The sequence below is a fragment of the Oncorhynchus tshawytscha genome, linkage group LG05 (genome assembly GCF_018296145.1).
Source record: "Oncorhynchus tshawytscha isolate Ot180627B linkage group LG05, Otsh_v2.0, whole genome shotgun sequence".
In the NCBI taxonomy this organism is placed as follows: Eukaryota; Metazoa; Chordata; class Actinopteri; order Salmoniformes; family Salmonidae; genus Oncorhynchus; species Oncorhynchus tshawytscha.
Genome location: NC_056433.1, coordinates 52,564,152 through 52,581,651, shown reverse-complemented (window position 1 = coordinate 52,581,651; position 17,500 = coordinate 52,564,152). Strand labels below are relative to the sequence as shown.

The 17,500-nt window shown below is 41.3% G+C and overlaps 1 protein-coding gene across 2 annotated transcripts; it reads left to right on the top strand.

Annotated features, from left to right (window-relative positions):
* Window positions 1-7,760: 7,760 nt before the first annotated feature.
* On the top strand, window positions 7,761-12,300 carry LOC112251795 (transmembrane protein 221-like). Of its 2 annotated transcripts, none has more exons than XM_024422733.2 (3): window positions 7,761-8,416; window positions 9,016-9,101; window positions 11,189-12,300. In XM_024422733.2, the coding sequence occupies exons 1-3, from the start codon at window positions 8,121-8,123 to the stop codon at window positions 11,719-11,721; spliced, it is 915 nt and encodes a 304-aa protein (XP_024278501.1). In that variant the 5' UTR covers window positions 7,761-8,120; the 3' UTR covers window positions 11,722-12,300. The 2 variants fall into 2 exon arrangements, with proteins under 2 accessions (XP_024278501.1, XP_024278502.1); XM_024422734.2 differs by having other exon boundaries at window positions 7,764-8,125; window positions 11,189-12,298.
* The last annotated feature ends 5,200 nt before the right edge of the window (window positions 12,301-17,500 follow it).

Here is a 17,500-nt window from a genome sequence, read left to right as displayed (position 1 = left end):
TAGCTGCGGGGGGGCGGAGCTGTTGGCCGGGGTTGGGGTAGCCAGGAGGAAAGCATAACCAGCTGTAGAGAAATGCTTATTGAAATTCTCGATTATCGTAGATTTATCGGTGGTGACAGTGTTACCTAGCCTCAGTGCAGTGGGCAGCTGGGAGGAGGTGCTCTTATTCTCCATGGACTTCACAGTGTCCCAAAACCGACTGACTGTGTGTATTGGTTCCTGACTTCCATGAAGAGTTGCATAATTTCAGGGACTATTCGATGCTAGTGCAGTCCGCCACAGGATGTTTTTGTGCTGGTTGAGGGCAGTCAGGTCTGGAGTAAACCAAGGACTATATCTGTTCTTGGTTCTACATTCTTTGAAAGGGGCATGCTTATTTAAAATGGTGATAAAATTACTTTTAAAGAACGACCAGGCATCCTCTACTGACGGGATGAGGTCAATATCCTTCCAGGACACCCGGGCCAGGTCCAGGTCAATTAGAAAGGCCTGTTCGCAGAAGTGTTTTAGGGAGCGTTTGACAATGATGAGGGGTGGTCGTTTGACCCCATAGCGGATGCAGGCAATGAGGCAGTGATCGCTGAGATCCTGATTGAAAACAGCAGAGTTGTATTTGGAGGGCAAGTTGGTCAAGATAATATCTATGAGGGTGACCATGTTTACGGATTTAGGGTTGTACCTGGTGGGTTCCTTCATAATTTGTGTGAGATTGAGGGCATCTAGCTTAGATTGTGGGACTGCCGTTGGTGTTAAGCATATCCCAGTTTAGGTCACCTAACAGAACGAACTCTGAAGATAGATGGGGGGCAATTGATTCACATACGGCGTCCAGGGTACAGCTGGGAGCTGAGGGAGGTCTATAACAGGCGGCAACAGTGAGAGACTTATTTATGGAGAGATTAATTTTTAAAATTAGAAGCTCGAACTGTTTGGGCATAGACCTGGAAAGTATGACAGAACTTTGCAGGCTATCTCTGGAGTAGATTGCAACTCCTCCCCCTTTAGCAGGTCTATCTTGATGGAAAATGTTGTAGTTGGGTATGGAAATCTCAGAATTTTTGGTGGCCTTCATAAGCCAGGATTCAGACACGGCAAGGACTTCAGGGTTGGCGGAGTGTGCTAATGCAGTGAGTAAAACAAATTTAGGGAGGAGGCTGCTAATGTTAATGCATGAAACCAAGGCTTTTTTGGTTACAGAAGTCAACAAATGAGAGTGCCTGGGGACACGCAGGGCCTGGGTTAACCTCCACATCACCCGAGGAACAGAGGAGGAGTATGATGAGGATACGGCTAAAGGATATCAAAATTGGTTGTCTAGTGCGTTGGGGACAGAGAATAAAAGGAGCAGATTTCTGGGCGTGGTAGAATAGATTCAGGGCATAATGTACAGACAAGGGGTATGGTGGGGTGCGGGTACAGTGGAGGTAAGCCCAGGCACCGAGTGATGAGAAGAGAGGTTGCATCTCTGGACGGGCTAGTTATGCTGGGTGAGGTCACCGCATGTGTGGGAGGTGGGACAAAGGAGGTATCTGAGGCATGTTGAGTGGGTCTAGGGGCTCCACAGTAAACTAAAACAATGATAACTATCCTAAACAACAGTGTACAAGGCATATTGACATTTGAGAGAGACATAAAGCAATCATAGGTGTTGATTGGGAGAGCTAGCTAAGACAACAACGGGTAAGACTACAACAGCTAAGACAACAGCAACAGTAAAAAGGCGATGAATTGGCAGAGAGGGTCGGTTAACTACACACAGGGCCTGCGTTCGAGGCTGGGGCCGACAGATAAACAATAAATAAACAAAATGGAGTACCGTGATTAATGAACAGTCCAGCAGGCATCAGCTATGTAGCCAAGTGATCACAGGGTCCAGTGAACAGCAATAGATGGAACAGGGAAGCCGCGGGGTAGTCGTTTATATGCTAGCACACGGGAGACACGGCGTTTAACGTTAGCAGGCCGGGGTAAGTAGAATCGTCTGCTTCGACGTCCGGCAAAGGCCGGTTGAGGGCACAGCGGATGGAGTTACGTCTGCGGACCAGTCGTGGTGGTATGGCGTGGTGCTGTGTCGACAAAGGGTCCGGGCCAGATGGCGAAAGAGGTATTGTAGTTGTAGTAATTTCGTTTGCTGCTTGGGAGATGCGCCTGGCTCGTGGCTAACTGGTGCTAGCTTCGGGGCAGGGGCGTTAGCCACTATAGCCATTCGGTAGCAGCTAGCTAGCGGCGATGATCCGATGCAAAGGTTCAGAGCTTACAGCAAGTATCCTGTTGAGTAGTGGATTCTAGCCGTGTTGGGGGTAAAGTCCCGGAAGGCATCGGCTGAGTAGCTGAGTGATCACAAAGAGGGAGGGAGGTGGGCTTGCCTCAGGGCTAGCTTTCGGGGCTGGGTCATTCGGTGGCAGCTAGCTAGCTGTGATGATCAGGAGTAATGGTCCAGGGTTTACGGCAGGAATCCGGCGTTGTAGTGGAGAAAAACATTCCGATACTGGCAGACTGGCAGGTATTATCCAGGCTAAAAAAAACGGCTGGTGCCTGTGCAGAAGGTAAAGGCCCTAGCAGTGGCTAACAATGACTAAATAGCTAGTAACTAATTAGCTGGTTAGCTTCGGATGGCTAACTTCTGATGAAGGTTCTGGCTATACGATCTAAAAAATAGCAGATCCGTGTCACATTTAATTTAAAAATGGAAAAGAGATTGAAAATAAATTGAAATATATACAAAAAAGACGAAAAATACTAAAAGTAAACGAGAGGACGACAAACCACGTCTGCTACTTTCTAGGGAGTTTTTCCTAGACACCGTGCTTCTACACCTGCATTGCTTGCTCTTTGGAGTTTTAGGCTGGGTTTCTGTACAGCACTTTCAGATATCAGCTGATGTACGAAGGGCTATATAAATACATTTGATTTGATTTTGATTTGATATGCTACGCCATCTTGGAAACATCTTGTCCTGTAGGCCATTAATACTCTCATATACAGTTACTCTTCAACTTCATTCCACTTGAAGATGTTCTATTGCAACTTGCCCATCTTTGTGTTAGGTGTGTGAGGTGAACACACACACACACACACACACACACACACACACACACACACACACACACACACACACACACACACACACACACACACACACACACACACACACACACACAGTAGTTTAATCTACTGTAAAGTGGGCAGCTATTACTGCAGGAGAGGTAGCAGGCCAGAGGAGTGGAATGAAGGGATGAGGGAGTGAAGCGGAGTGGGTAGACACACACCCACACACACCCACACACACATATAAACACACAAACAGAGATCAGACACAAGATAAGCTACATAGTAAGCATGATCTTGGTCTGTGTCGTTCATAGATATGCTATTTTTGACTATTGCGCTTCCTGTGCCTTTTTCTGAAGAAAACATATGTAAACCACAGAGAATATGTTTATTGATGGTCACTGTCTTGGGTTTTCAAAACAAAATGTTCTTGGTCAGCGATGTTCTAATGAAGGCCTATCATTGGCATGAGTTGGATTGTGCATTAAAATAACCTATTTTCTTTACATGAAAAATAAGCTACTGTAGTAACCCTTTCATTTAGTCTCACAGCACATCCTAGGAGCTCCCTATTTGCTCACTTGCTTGTTGACTCACTTACATTGGCTGTGTGTCAGTAGATAGATAATTTAAGGTAAATAATCAATAGTGCGGCCTAAGAATAGAAGGGAATAGTGGTGGATAAAAAGACAAAAATAGAACTTTAAACGATGTGATGATGCATGGGATTTTCTAAAAGTTTTCTATTGATAGGTAACTTTGATTCCTCCTTCGCTTTGTCCAATTCCTATTTTGGGCCATTTCAATAGGTGAGTGAATATACTGGCAATAAGAGGATCCCATATCCAATAGCTCTGTACTTATTCTGCTGTGTTACAATCTCTAACATTGAATGCATTGAATCTCACTGCCTACAGGTCCTACTAGTCTTACTTCCATTGGTTCTGCCTGATTTTGTTAGATCTACAATAGTCGTCTTACCATTTGACTGATCTCACGCAGCTAATCAAGGCTTTGGCTCTTCAATAATACAGCCGCATCCCTTAGGCCAAACATAGTACTGTCATAGTTTATTATATACAGTATCCATTTGTCACTTCAAAGATGCCAAAAGATAGTCCACATACTATCTTAATGGATATATTTAGAGGTTATAACTCAATCATTTATATGAGCTACACAATTCTTGACTATTTTTGGGAGGTGGCACATTGCTTTCATTACTCCTAAAAATAATTTAAGGACAAGTGTTATTAACATCGAGCAATCACACAGAGACACTCCTAACACACGCAGGCACTACGCACACACACGCCATTCAAAAACACACACAAACACACCAATGTGCGCTCACGCATACACACACACTTGATGATCTTAAAGAAGGCCCTTTATGATGCAAGAGTTAGCAACATCTCGGAGGGCCGCTTCCACCCCTGCTATAGGCTACATCCCTGTGTGCAGCTAGATTCACCCAATTCAGTGGAGAATAAACACAACCATCACCTGTAAATAAAAGTAAAAACCACCTGCTAAGAATCATAGGAGCAGTGTTGACACTCTGTCTAAAGGTTATTCATTGTGTAGGATATACTGTATGTTAGTCATTTCGATGCCGTAACAAAGTTTACATATCAGTGTTGTGACCCTAAGCATTATGAATCACATTAAAAAGAGAGTACATTCTATGTCAGATGAAGGAGCCCTTTGGAAAGTGTTCACATTTAGACTTATTTTTTGTTTTCCTGAAACTGCTCACTTCTGCTTTCGACAACATCAGCGGCTGCCATTTTAGTGTGTGTGGTGGGGCTGTTGAATTCAGAAATAGACTCCATGGTCAGTGTGCATGTATGAGAGCAATTCTTTGTTGTGTGCACTTTCATAGCCGCGAGCTTATCTCCATCAGAACAGCATTAAGCCAGACCTTTACCCCAAACCCCCAACCTTTAGCTGCTCTACAGTTGTCCTACTGTCTTCAAGATAGAATCAGACAATCACACACAGAGAACATTTCTCTTACCCCTCATTGCTAGTGAGCCCTGCATCAGTACATTTAAAAAAGTATACCTGAAATAAGCTTTGGTTTGTAGAGCTTTTTGGGTGTTGTGGGATTTTACATGTGCTTATAGCCTATGCTTCAGAATCGAACAAATACAACAACAAAGTTTTGTTGCATAAAATCAAAAAGGTATTCTATTTGTTTACTATATCAAAAAGACCATCCATGTACTTAAAGACACTTCAGAAAATGGAGGTGAATTTAATGACCCAAAGTGGCATGGCCATAGTCTATATGGATGATGGACATAAATAGTAGGCCTCTTTAATGTACAATAATGTTTTCAAAGGTCAAATGGATTAAGGTTCCTATAGGGGCCTAAAAGGAAAGGTGGGCGAGTGCACAGCGCAGTAGCCTCAAACCAACAGAGCAACAGCAGTGCGCTGTCTCTGGGTATTTCAGTGTTTTTTTCCAAGGCAACCATTGAAAAGTTAATTGGGGGAGAGTTCAAGGATGAGAGAGAGGCCACTCCATTTCAAATTCTCAGGAACTCTTTGGCTTTTGCCAGAGAGGAAGAGGCGATGCAAGAGGGTTCACTCCTGTAAAAATCCTTCCATGATACAACAACTCCCATCGTTAGGGCGGAGACAAGACCATATTGTCATTATAACTGTGCACACATAGCTAAGTGGTCTCAGAGCCACTCGGCTATGTCCCAATGGTGCACCGGTCTATCGCTTCTCATCATCTAGGACGCAGTGGTGTAAAGTACTTAAGTAAAAATACTTTACTATTTATATTTTGGACAATTTTTACTTCACTACATTCCTAAAGAAAATAATGTACTTTTTACTCCATACATTTTCCCTGACACCCAAAAGTATTCTTTACATTTTATTTGCTTTGCAGCACAGGACAATGGTCCAATTGACGCACTTATCAAGAGAACATCCCGTGTCATTCCCGGCCTCTGATCTGGCGAACTCGCTAAACACACATGATTTGTTTGTAAATTATGTCTGAGTGTTGGCTTTCCAAAAATAAAAAAAACAAGAACATGGTGCCGTCTGGTTTGCTTAATATAAGGAATTTGAAATTATTTATACTTTTACTTTTGATACTTAAGTATATTTTAGCACTTAGATTTATTTTTGATACTTAAGTATATTTAAAACCAAATACTTTTCGACTTTTACTCATGTGGTATTTTACTGTGTGACTTTCACTTTTACTTGAGTCCTTTTCTATTAAGGTCTATTTCGTTTTAGTCAAGTATGACAATTATTTACTTTTCCCACCACTGTTAGAACGCGATAGTTCAGCGTCCCATTTCGAAATACAATAGCTACAAGGCTCTGAGACCACCATCTGTGGGGACGCACAGATGGAATACGCACCTCACTACAATTCCCAACCAATGCGTCTCTGGTACACATCCTCTATTCATTTGAATGTATGGACAGATGGAGAAATTGCTTGAGCTGTGCTGAGAGTTAGAAAAGTAGGCTACGAAAGTCAACCGTCCAATATTCTAGAACACTGCCGTGCATACATGTACATGTTTTGGACTATGATAAACCCTTGTGAAGCTCTTGCATGAAACACAAAACAATAACCAATGTAGACACTATTTAGTTCAGCCTGGTCTCAGAGAAAGCATATTATATGTTACTAAAATCTGTGAAACTCTGTTTAGTATGATATGCTACATTAGGCTACGTTATTTGAGACATTTAGTATGAGAAGGGAAAGGTTGCATGTTAAAATCTCATCACGGACAACTTTAGCATTTTACCTAATTAGCAACTTTGCAACGACTTACTACTTTTTAGCTACTCCTTAGCATGTTATCTTAGCATGCAACGACTTAGCATGTTAGCTAACCCTTCCCTGAACAATAAACGTAACCCTTTAATCTAACTCCTAACCTTAACCCCTAGCCTAGCTAACGTTAGCAACAGCAAATTGGAATTCATAACATTTGATATATATTGCAAATTTGTAACATATTGTACGAATTGCAATTCATAAAATATCATATGAATTGTAATTTGTAACATACTGTAACGACCCTGGGTTTATAAGCACGGAAATCGACTATGACGCACGAGCATGCTTTTGCGGCACAGTCGATAGCGCGCCGGACCTCGGGCTAGAAGGTCGAGGGTTCGAGGCCTGCTCCCTGCCTGTTTCATTACAATACTATGCGTCCTACAATTCATATGACCACTATTACATTGGTAGGCCAATGTAATGTAACCTAATGTAACATATACTAAATGGAGTGGCACAGGTTTTAGTAACATATAATAAGTTTTGCTCTGTGACCAGTTTGCAGCCAGCTGTTAATTGGGATTAATTTCCAGGAGGCTTCTATTGCATGATTTACAGTTAATGCCTAATTATAGAGGTTAAAGGTATCGAGAACTGATTCATGTCTTTTGGTGGATCCTTATTCATTTTCAATAGCATTAAACTGCATCATATATATAACTGTAGCCTAGACTAAGAAATATAAATAAAAATCATAGACCTGGTCACAATCAAATACATTTTTTGGACCAATGTTTTCTTCACATTTCAAATGTATCTGAAGTTAAATTCAAAGCGCACTACTGCAATTGTTTTACATGTTTAACAAATGCATTCATGCGGGGGTAATTCATGTTTTGGAAAGGAAAGTGAACAGTTTTCTAAAGTTTGCAAACAGTTTTTCCTCCGGCAGTGGACTGCTTCGGACGAGCATTTAAACGCATTGTTTTGGAGAATCCAATTGAAAAATCCATTGTTGTTGCGAAGTTTTTAATCCGGGGATTTGAAAAACATCACATGCTCGGTCGGGGGATCGGGTGCTTGTGCACAACACGCAAATAACACGCACATTCTTTCAATCCCAAGTTTCTTACTTTTTCCTATTCACAATTGTTTCAACTCTTTACAGATACAGTATATGGCAGATTGAAGAGGTTGCGAAAGATAACGCGTGTACGAGGATAAAGGAGATTCCGACCGGGATAACTTTTTCCAAAAATAGGGGCGCCCATGTCAGTCTGTGAATTATAGCCCAAATATGAGGTACGTTTATAGCCAGCGGTCTTTGATGGTCCTGTCTTCATTAGGGATCCTATCTGGGATTATGTCTCTGCTATCGGTCATTTTGATTTTCCAGATACAATCACAACAGATTGCTGTGAAGGAATCACCCCCCAACATCTCCATCGTGCCAACTAATGTTTGGGCAGTGCTTATGCCTGTGTCTATAGTGCTCTCTGCTCTCTCCCTCACGCTCAATTTGAGCTCTGTCATGGTCTGCCTTCTGCACAGCTACTTTACAACCGAGATATGCAGAGGAGAAGATACAGAAAGGTACACATTCATCAACATACTTTAAGGATAATGTATTTGATAATATATTTGTTGTCGGCAAGAATTGCACCTGCAGTTTATTTTGTTGAATAACATGCTTCAATTATATTAAAGTTGGACATTGACAGAAATTAAATTAAGAATATTACATTCTTATAAATTCACCACTTTCCGTGTGTACCAGGTGCAGACAGAGGCTGCTTGACCGACCACTCCTATCTCTGAACTCAGTATAAATTCGACAAACAATAGCGTTCCCTCGTTGTACACCCAGTGCACAGCCTATGGTCTCAGTGGCCTAGCTCTTCCCGCGTTGGGTTAGAATTGTGTCTGTGCTTTTTATGACTTTCATATAGATCTAGCTTCTGTGCACTCCAGTGCAAGTAATGACAAAGCATTCTATAAACCAACTCATTTTGAGAAGAAAAGTATCTCATGATAGAAAAAGAATGGACAGAAGAGAAGGCCTAATTTGAACCTTGAAATCATTGAGTTATTTTGGTGCAAATAAATAATTGTGAACTAATTGAACAATACCCGTCAACATACGATCATGTCATCATTGTCACTGATTGCATTTTCTTCATTTCCTCCCATAGAGCAGACTGGTTCCTATTCCATAGCCAAACTGTCCGACATGTGGCCATTGGATTATTTTGCCTTGGGGTTTCAGTATACTTAGCAGGTAAGACAGACAACAAATGTAAACAGTAAGGGCCATAATGAACTGTTTGAATAAAATTAGAAGAACCTTACAAATATTTTTTACAAGTGGCACCACAAACTCATTGGCTATATCATGAGTATCAAACTGCAACATATTTGGTAGTATTTTTTGTTGTTGCCGTTGTAAGATTTTATTTGATATTTTATAAACAATACATACACATACAAACAACATCATACAAACATCCCACCTTCCCAGACCCACTAGCACAAACCCCCATCTCCAGCGCCTGCATCACTTTCCGCAACACGGCCTGAAACTGCACCATTTTGTTTCTTGCCCGCACACTTTTGATTATTTAAATAATAAATCATTATATTTTTCTGTTGTGCTAATGATGGTGGATTGATTTCTATGTTTTTAGTACACATTTTTTTCAAAATGAGAAGAGAATCGTCCAACAAATCGGGTATCTCACCACACCCCCCCACATGCCATGTCTTGAAACATGCAAACAGATGGATTAAAAGTACATTTACATTGTAATACTTCTGACAGCCGCATTTCTAGCCCCGCCCACAACTTCCGGACTTCATAGCGTTCCCAGAAAGCATGAATTATTGATTCATTATTTGTTTTAGACTTAAGACATGACCTTACCTTGTGCTGTAGAATTTGTGAACTTTGTCTCTTGTATAATAAATGCCATACATTAGCTCCCATTTTCGTTAATTGTAATTTCTTTAGTTATCCCTCCATCTTGTGCCAACATCAGTTCTTAAATCTTGGTTCCAACAGTTTTTTTAAAGAGCTTGTCAGTGGGATATGCTCTCTGCAAGATTTGTATATCTTCCCTATCATATGAACTTTCTTTTCTGACTCAAATAAGATTCCCTCAAGGTTGCTCTGATGTCTAAATGATTTAAAATCAACATATTGTGATATGTAACTTTTAAGTTGCATGTAGTTGAAACTATCTACATTGGTCAGTCCAAAATTACTTTTTAATTCTATCATGGAAATAAATGAATTTTCTGTTGCCAAGTAATTTACGGTTTCTATGCATTTAGTGTTCCATGTGGTCCAATTTAATCGGTGAATTCTGAAATGCTATCCAAGGATTGCTCCATTGTTTTTAGGGAGTGATATTGGTTCTTGTAGAATCCGTTTCATGTTCTTCAATGTTGTTATAGTGTCCTTAACTATGAAGTTGTTAATGTTATTTGCTTTATCCTTTGAAAATAGACACGTGAAAACATTCTGGGGATGAGCATGCACATCTTCAATATGTAGCCATTGTTACTCTTTAGTGCATTTAATTATGTCGCAAGTAAAAGCCTTGGGTAGAGAGTTGAAACAATTCCAAGTCTGGAATATATATTCGGTAGTATTATGAACACTGTAGTCACCCCACATAACGTCATGTGAAAGCACTTTTCATTTAGCTAAAGCAGATTAATTTATCAGACATTACATCCGTTCAGACCAACTGTTAAACAATAACAGATTGTACCAAATTCATTCAGATTTCTACAAGTATACTCCAGTTAATTTGCAGCAGAGGCAAAGGTCACTGCTTTCAGAGTCCCTTCAACTGATTGATACACAAGGCCCAAAACAATGGCGTGTTTGACAGACGTGCATTACTGGCATGTCTTAAGGCAGGTCCTGGCAAGGCAAAGCTGTTGGCTTTCCATTCCAGTGAATGCCTAGTTCAGGTGGGAGGCAGTGCACCGTTGTAATGGAGGGTGGATGACCCCCTGATCCCACAGCTCCCTTTCAGTGGGAGCTGTGCAATTCCATAACGTCATCATCATATCCCAAAGTTATTCTTCTCTCCTCCCTCCTTTACCACTCCTGGGTCTGTTGTTCTTCAACTGCTGAAAGATGACCAAACATTAGTCAAAAAGAGGAAAATACACAAAAAAAAACCAATGCCAATGCACTACAATATTTAGAGTTATTCATCCCTGGGAGAAAAAGGGACCTGAAAAGTGATCTTTCTCACAGTGTAATAAACTAGTCTTTCTGTACCTGTCACTCTGCGGCGCTCTCTCTTTATGTCAGTCTCACTCTCTCTCTCTCTGTTTCTTTCTCTACTGCAGCTATGTCCATCTACATGCTGCTGGTGTTTGAGGTAGAGACCGGCATCGCCAGCGCATGCGTACTGGCCTCAGGAATCCTGATTCTGCTGGTGATCGTGATTCACTCACTGGTCAAAGCCGCCCGCACCGCCCAACACTACCATGGTGGGGAGCACACTGACACCATGTACCAGAACCAGCATGGAGAGTGCACCCCTGCCGTCCGCCACGGCGAGCTCCAAGACGGGGACAAACCCAGGAGGCACCGCAACAACTCCCATCTCCACCGACAGTTGTCCTACCCTCCCTGTACTGACCCAAAGCAGCATCACCAGCATCACTCCCCATCCCATGGCCCACAGAGTCGCGGCAGTGACAAGGAGGGCTACAGTAGTGGTGGCAGTGGGGGTGGCTCGAGAATGCACAGGACCCTGTCGACAGAGTCGGGGCCGCTGCAGTCTCCGTCTAAGCCATGGAATGGCATTAACAATGAGATGAGAAGCGTGCTGGCCCGCAAGTCAGGGGCCTCCAGTAAAGACTCTACTCTAGTGTGAGATGCACTGCACAAGTCATCGCAGTTAGCACAAGACTAGTTCATTCCGCCCATACGATCTACCGTTCTGAAGAATACGGATAGAATATGGATAGAAAATGGCTGAAGCTATATAAAAGCTCTGAGCTATCCCACATTTCAATACAGTGGAATTGTCATTTTAATACACCTTTCTTAACATCCCTATTGACTTTTTACACACTAACCATATTTGATTCCATCACTATTAAGCCCTCTGTAGAATGTTTACTTACTGGTATTCCACTGGAAAATGTTAGTGACTAACTAGCTACAGCTAATCCTTTTGTTGCGATGTGATTATATGATTTAAAGATTTGCTAATAAATGCTTTAATTTTCAAGTGTTTGGTAAAGACCAAGAATGATCCATGAAATATATCGCCAAAACTGTGTATTGCACAATGTATAGAGAAATTCTGTAGTTTCTAGTCTGCATACTGTAAACAAAACATTTTTAATAACTGTGAATAAACTCATTTTGTAAAATAATTTCAAACCATGAGTATGTTGTTACAAAACACCCTGTCCTAAAAGATAAAGTGGAACAGTTGATGTAAACCAGTAGTCTAATAGCACATTTAGGTTCATTCCTTGTGCACTTTTCCAGATTTTCAAGTGAGTGCCTAGAAGTCCTTGTGGCCGAGTTAAAGCTAAGTATAGCTTTGAGTGTGATGCCTGAGGAACTATTAACCTTGGATTGTCTTTCAGAAGTCCGGAGGAAGTGGATGGGGGATGTGGTGGAGTGTCAGGAGGAATGGGAGAGGGGGGGTTCACTTCATGTGAGCTGTGTGCATGTGACAGTGTGGGGGAATAAGGAAGACAACGTCAAACTTCGAGAAACATGAAAATAATGGCAAATAATAATGCAAAGAACGGGTGATGAACAAATGAAAGAAAGGATGATGATTGCAAACAAAAATAACAAATACAAGAAATGGTGGCCCATGTCTATGAACAGGTTTTCTTGGCTTTCACTCAAAATAAGTTTATCAGCCTCATCAACTCCACCCTTTAGCTTGAACAGGGAAATGTAAAAATAAATAAATATCCTCAGCTGTGGTGAATAGAGGTTTGTGGGCAATCAGACAAATGGAAGATACACAGCATTGTTACTGTGTCCCAGAGTCAAAGTGAGTGGAATTGGTTGTTTACTGCCTCCAACCTGCGCCCCTGGGAGATGCTGATTTGTACGTTCATGCTGATGGCTGAGCCCATCTCTGCTTTTGAAGTGCAGGCTGCTGTTTGTCATGCTTTTCACTGCACTGGAAATGAAAAGATGAATATGTGTTAAATAAATACAAGGGCGATTCCATGCCAGCAAAAAATATTTTGGCCAATTCTTACATAGAAACTTAATTGGAAGGAACAATGTTTGATATGCTTTTTACATTTTTATCACTAACAAATTGAGAAAATCATGATAAAGTGGCCATTTTAGGTCCTTTTTAGTCTTTCACATGTCACATTAATTTATTCAAGATGATTTATTTACACACTATGAGGTTGGAATAATGCTATGACATTTAGAAAATTATTACAATGCCCTTTTAGTGTAAAAGCGTTTTGAAAAAACTGCCTGAAATTTCAGTCTGTTTTGGTCCATAAGTAATTAACCGGTTGGTTATGGCAATCCTAAATAAGTTCAGGAGTAAACATTTGCTGAAATCACATAAGTTGCATGGACTCACTCTATGTGCAATAACAGTGTTTAATATGATTTTTTAATTACTACCTCATCTCTGTACCCCTCAGTCGAGCAGTGAATTTAAAACACAGATTCAACCAGGGACCAGGGAGGACCAGGGAGGTTTTTCCTATGCCTTGCAAAGATGGGCATCTATTTGTTGATGGGTAAAAATAAAAAAGCAGACATTGAATATCCCTTTGGGCATGGTGAAGTTATTAATTAGACTTTGGATGGTGTATCAATACACCCAGTCACTACAAATATACAGGCATCCTTCCTAACTCAGTTGCCGGAGAGGAAAGAAACCACTGAGGGATTTCAGCATAAGGCCAATGGCCAACACTAACCTAATTTACAAATCAAATCAAATTGTATTTGCCACATGCGCCGAATACAACAGGTGTAGACCTTACAGTGAAATGCTTACTTACCCTTGACCAACAATGCAGTTTAGAAACATAAGTGTTAAGTAAAAATTTAAAATAACATATAATTAAAGAGCAGCAGTAAAATAGTGAGGCTATATACAGGGGGTACCGGTATAGAGTCAATGTGCGGGGACACAGGTTAGTCGAGGTAACCATTTGATAAGCTGTTCAAGTGTCTTATGGCATTGGGGTAGAAGCTGTTAAGAAGCCTCTTGGACCTAGACTTGGCACTCCTGTACCGCTTGACATGCGGTAGCAGAGAGAACAGTCTATGACTAGGGTGGCTGGAGTCTTTGACAACTTATAGGGCCTTCCTCTGCACCACCTGGTATAGACGTCCTGGATGGCAGGAAGCTTGGTCCTAGTGATGTACTGGACCATACACACTACCCTCTGTAGTGCCTTGTGGTCGGAGGTCGAACAGTTGCCATACCAGGCAGTGATGCAACCAGTCAGGATGCTCTCGATGGTACAGCTGTAGAACCTTTTGAGGATCTGAGGACCCATGCCAAATCTTTTCAGTCTCCTGGGGGGGAATAGGCTTTGTCATGCCCTCTTCACAACTGTATTGGTGTGTTTATACCATGATAGTTTATTGGGGATGTGGACATCAAGGAACTTGAAGCTCTCAACCTGCTCCACTATATCCCTGTCGTTGAGAATGGGGGCGTGCTCGGTCCTCCTTTCCTGCAGTCCACAATCATCTCCTTTGCCTTGATCATGTTGAGGGAGAGGTTTTTATCCTGGAACCACATGGCCAGGTCTCTGACCTCCTCCCTATAGGCTGTCTCATCGTTGTCGGTGGTCAGGCCTACCACTTTTCTGTCATCGGCAAACTTAATGATGGTGTTGGAGTCGTGCTTGGCCATACAGTCATGAGTGAACAGGGAGTACAGGAGGGGACTGAGCACGCACCCCTGAGGAGCCCCCGTGTTGAGGATCAATAAGGCAGATGTGTGGTTACCTACCCTTACCACCTGGGGGCAGCCCATCAAGAAGTCCAGGATCCAGTTGCAGAGGGAGGTGTTTAGTCCCAGGGTCCTTAGCTTAGTGATGAGCTATGAGGGCACTATGGTGTTGAACGCTGAGCTCTAGTCAATGAATAGCATTCTCAAATAGGTGTTCCTTTTGTTCAGGTGGGAAAGGACAGTGTGGAGTGCAATAGAGATAGCATTATCTGTGGATCTGTTGGGCGGTATGCAAATTGAAGTGTGTGTGGAGTTTTTGGGATAATGGTGTTGATGTGAGCCATGACCAGCCTTTCAAAGCACGTCATGTCTACAGACGTGAGTGCAACAGGTTGGTAGTCATTTAGACTGGTTACCTGCTTGAAACATGTTGGTATTACAGACTCAGTCAGGGACAGTTTGGAAATGTCAGTGAAGACACTTGCCAGTTCGTCAGCACATGCTCAGAGTATATGTCCTGGCGTATTTTTTGCAATATTACAGTGAAAAGAAGGAAGCCTGTACAGAATACAAATATTCCAAAACATGCATCTGGTTTGGAACACAGCGGGCCGAGTGTCTGCAAGTTTTTGCTCCATCCTTGTACTTATTGATGAATGAAGGTCACTGATTAGTAAGGAACTCCCCTCACCTAGTTGTCTAGGTCTTCATTGAAAGGAAAAAAACATAAACCAGCCCTCCATGGAATGAGTTTGACACCCCTGCATTTAGCAAAACGTGGCAAAGCAATTACCTTTTTGTTCTGAATACAAAGTGTTATGTATGCAGCAAATCCAATACAACACATTACGGTGTACCACTCTCCATATTTTCAAGCATAATGGTGGCTGCATCATGTTATGGGTATGCTTGCAGTCATTAGTAACTGCAGAGTTTTTCAGGATAAAATAGAACGTACTGGAGCAAAGCACAGGAAACATTTGAGGAAAACCTCATTCAGAGTCTGCTTTCCTCCAGACACGGAAATTAATTAATCTTTCAGCAGGATAATAACCTAAAACACAAGACCAAATCTGTGACATGGTGAGGTTGGACCCAGGTGCAGAGAAGAGACCAGATGAGGAATCAATGGTTAAGGATAAACATAATAGTTTACTAACATTGCTCGTCCATATATTTCTATTCCTTTACTAGATTTACACTACCATTCAAAAGTTTGGGGTCACTTAGAAATGCCCTTGTTTTTGAGAGAAAAGCACATTTTTGGTCCATTAAAATAACAACAAATTGATCAGAAATACAGTGTAGACATTGTTAATGTTGTAAATGACTATTGTAGCTGGAAACAGCTGATTTTTAATGGATTATCTACATAGGCGTACAGAGGCCCAATATCAGCAACCACCACTACTGTGTTACAATGGCACATTGTGTTAGCTAATCCAAGTTGATCATTTTAAATAGCTAATTGATCATTAGAAAACCCTTTTGCAATTATCTTGACATATACAGTGGTTCCTCCTTTAAAAGTTGTGAGTTTACACCGCGGGACTTAGGGGTACCCAGCATCATGGCTTCATTGCTCCAGACCACTGCAAGAGCACTCATTATGCATTTGGGTCCCAATGTTTTTATTTGACCAGTCATACAAAGGGGTTCCAATGATGAATTTGACGCGAGCCATCCGTCGCTGGTGACATTCTTCAGCAAAAATGGCTGACAAAACATTACAGTGGAAGCAAATATAAGTAATTAGAAAGGTCATAACGGGTCAAGCAAAAAATGTATAATTGAGAGGAATATGTTAGTTAATGTAGAGACAAATGATTGTGCATATTTTTTTGCCATAAAGTTAATTTACGAAAATCGCTATTTAGCAATTTAGCTGACTAGCTAACATTAGCCAGCTAGCTAGCTAGTGTTATGACATGAGTATGAAATTGTAATTTGTGTTGTTTTATGTTTTAGGGACTCCTGAGAAAACCAGCAAACCAGGCGTCTTGTAAAACAGTGGATGTAAAGAATCTAGCTAGCTAAATTATTTACTGCAAATTGAATGTACAAGTGTAAGTTTGCCTTGCTTATATTTTCCATGCAGCTGAAGTAACATAGCTAACTATTTGCTTATTGTGTAGTGGAGGATAAAAATAACTATGCCTATGGATGCGTAGCTAGCTACAGTATGTAGCCGATCTGTGTATGGACCTAAAACGTTTGGTATGAATGTTAGTTCTGTCACGTTCTGACCATCGTTCGTATGTGTTTTCCTTGTTTTAGTGTTGGTCACGTGAGCTGGGTGGGCATTCTTTGTTGTGTGTCTGGTTTGTCTATTTCTATGTTTGGCCTGATATGGTTGATATGGTTCTCATTCAGAGTCAGGTGTATATTTAGGTAGCCTGTTTTGTGTTGGGTTTTGTGGGTGATTGTTCCTGTCTCTGTGTTTGCACCAGATAGGGCTGTTTAGGTTTTCGCACGTTTATTGTTTTTGTTAGTTTATTCATGTATAGTGTCTTTATAAATTAAACATGAATAACCACTCCGCTGCATTTTGGTCCGCCTCTCTTTCACCAGAAGAAAACCGTTACAAGTTCAGAGCCTATAAACCTCAGCTATCATAGTTGTATCAACTTCAGTCTGAATGGCATTAATGAAGCCTATGGATTGAGTAGAATATAACTTTATTGTGCCAAGGATCTAAGTCCAATATACACACGTACTATAGTTATTACCACACATG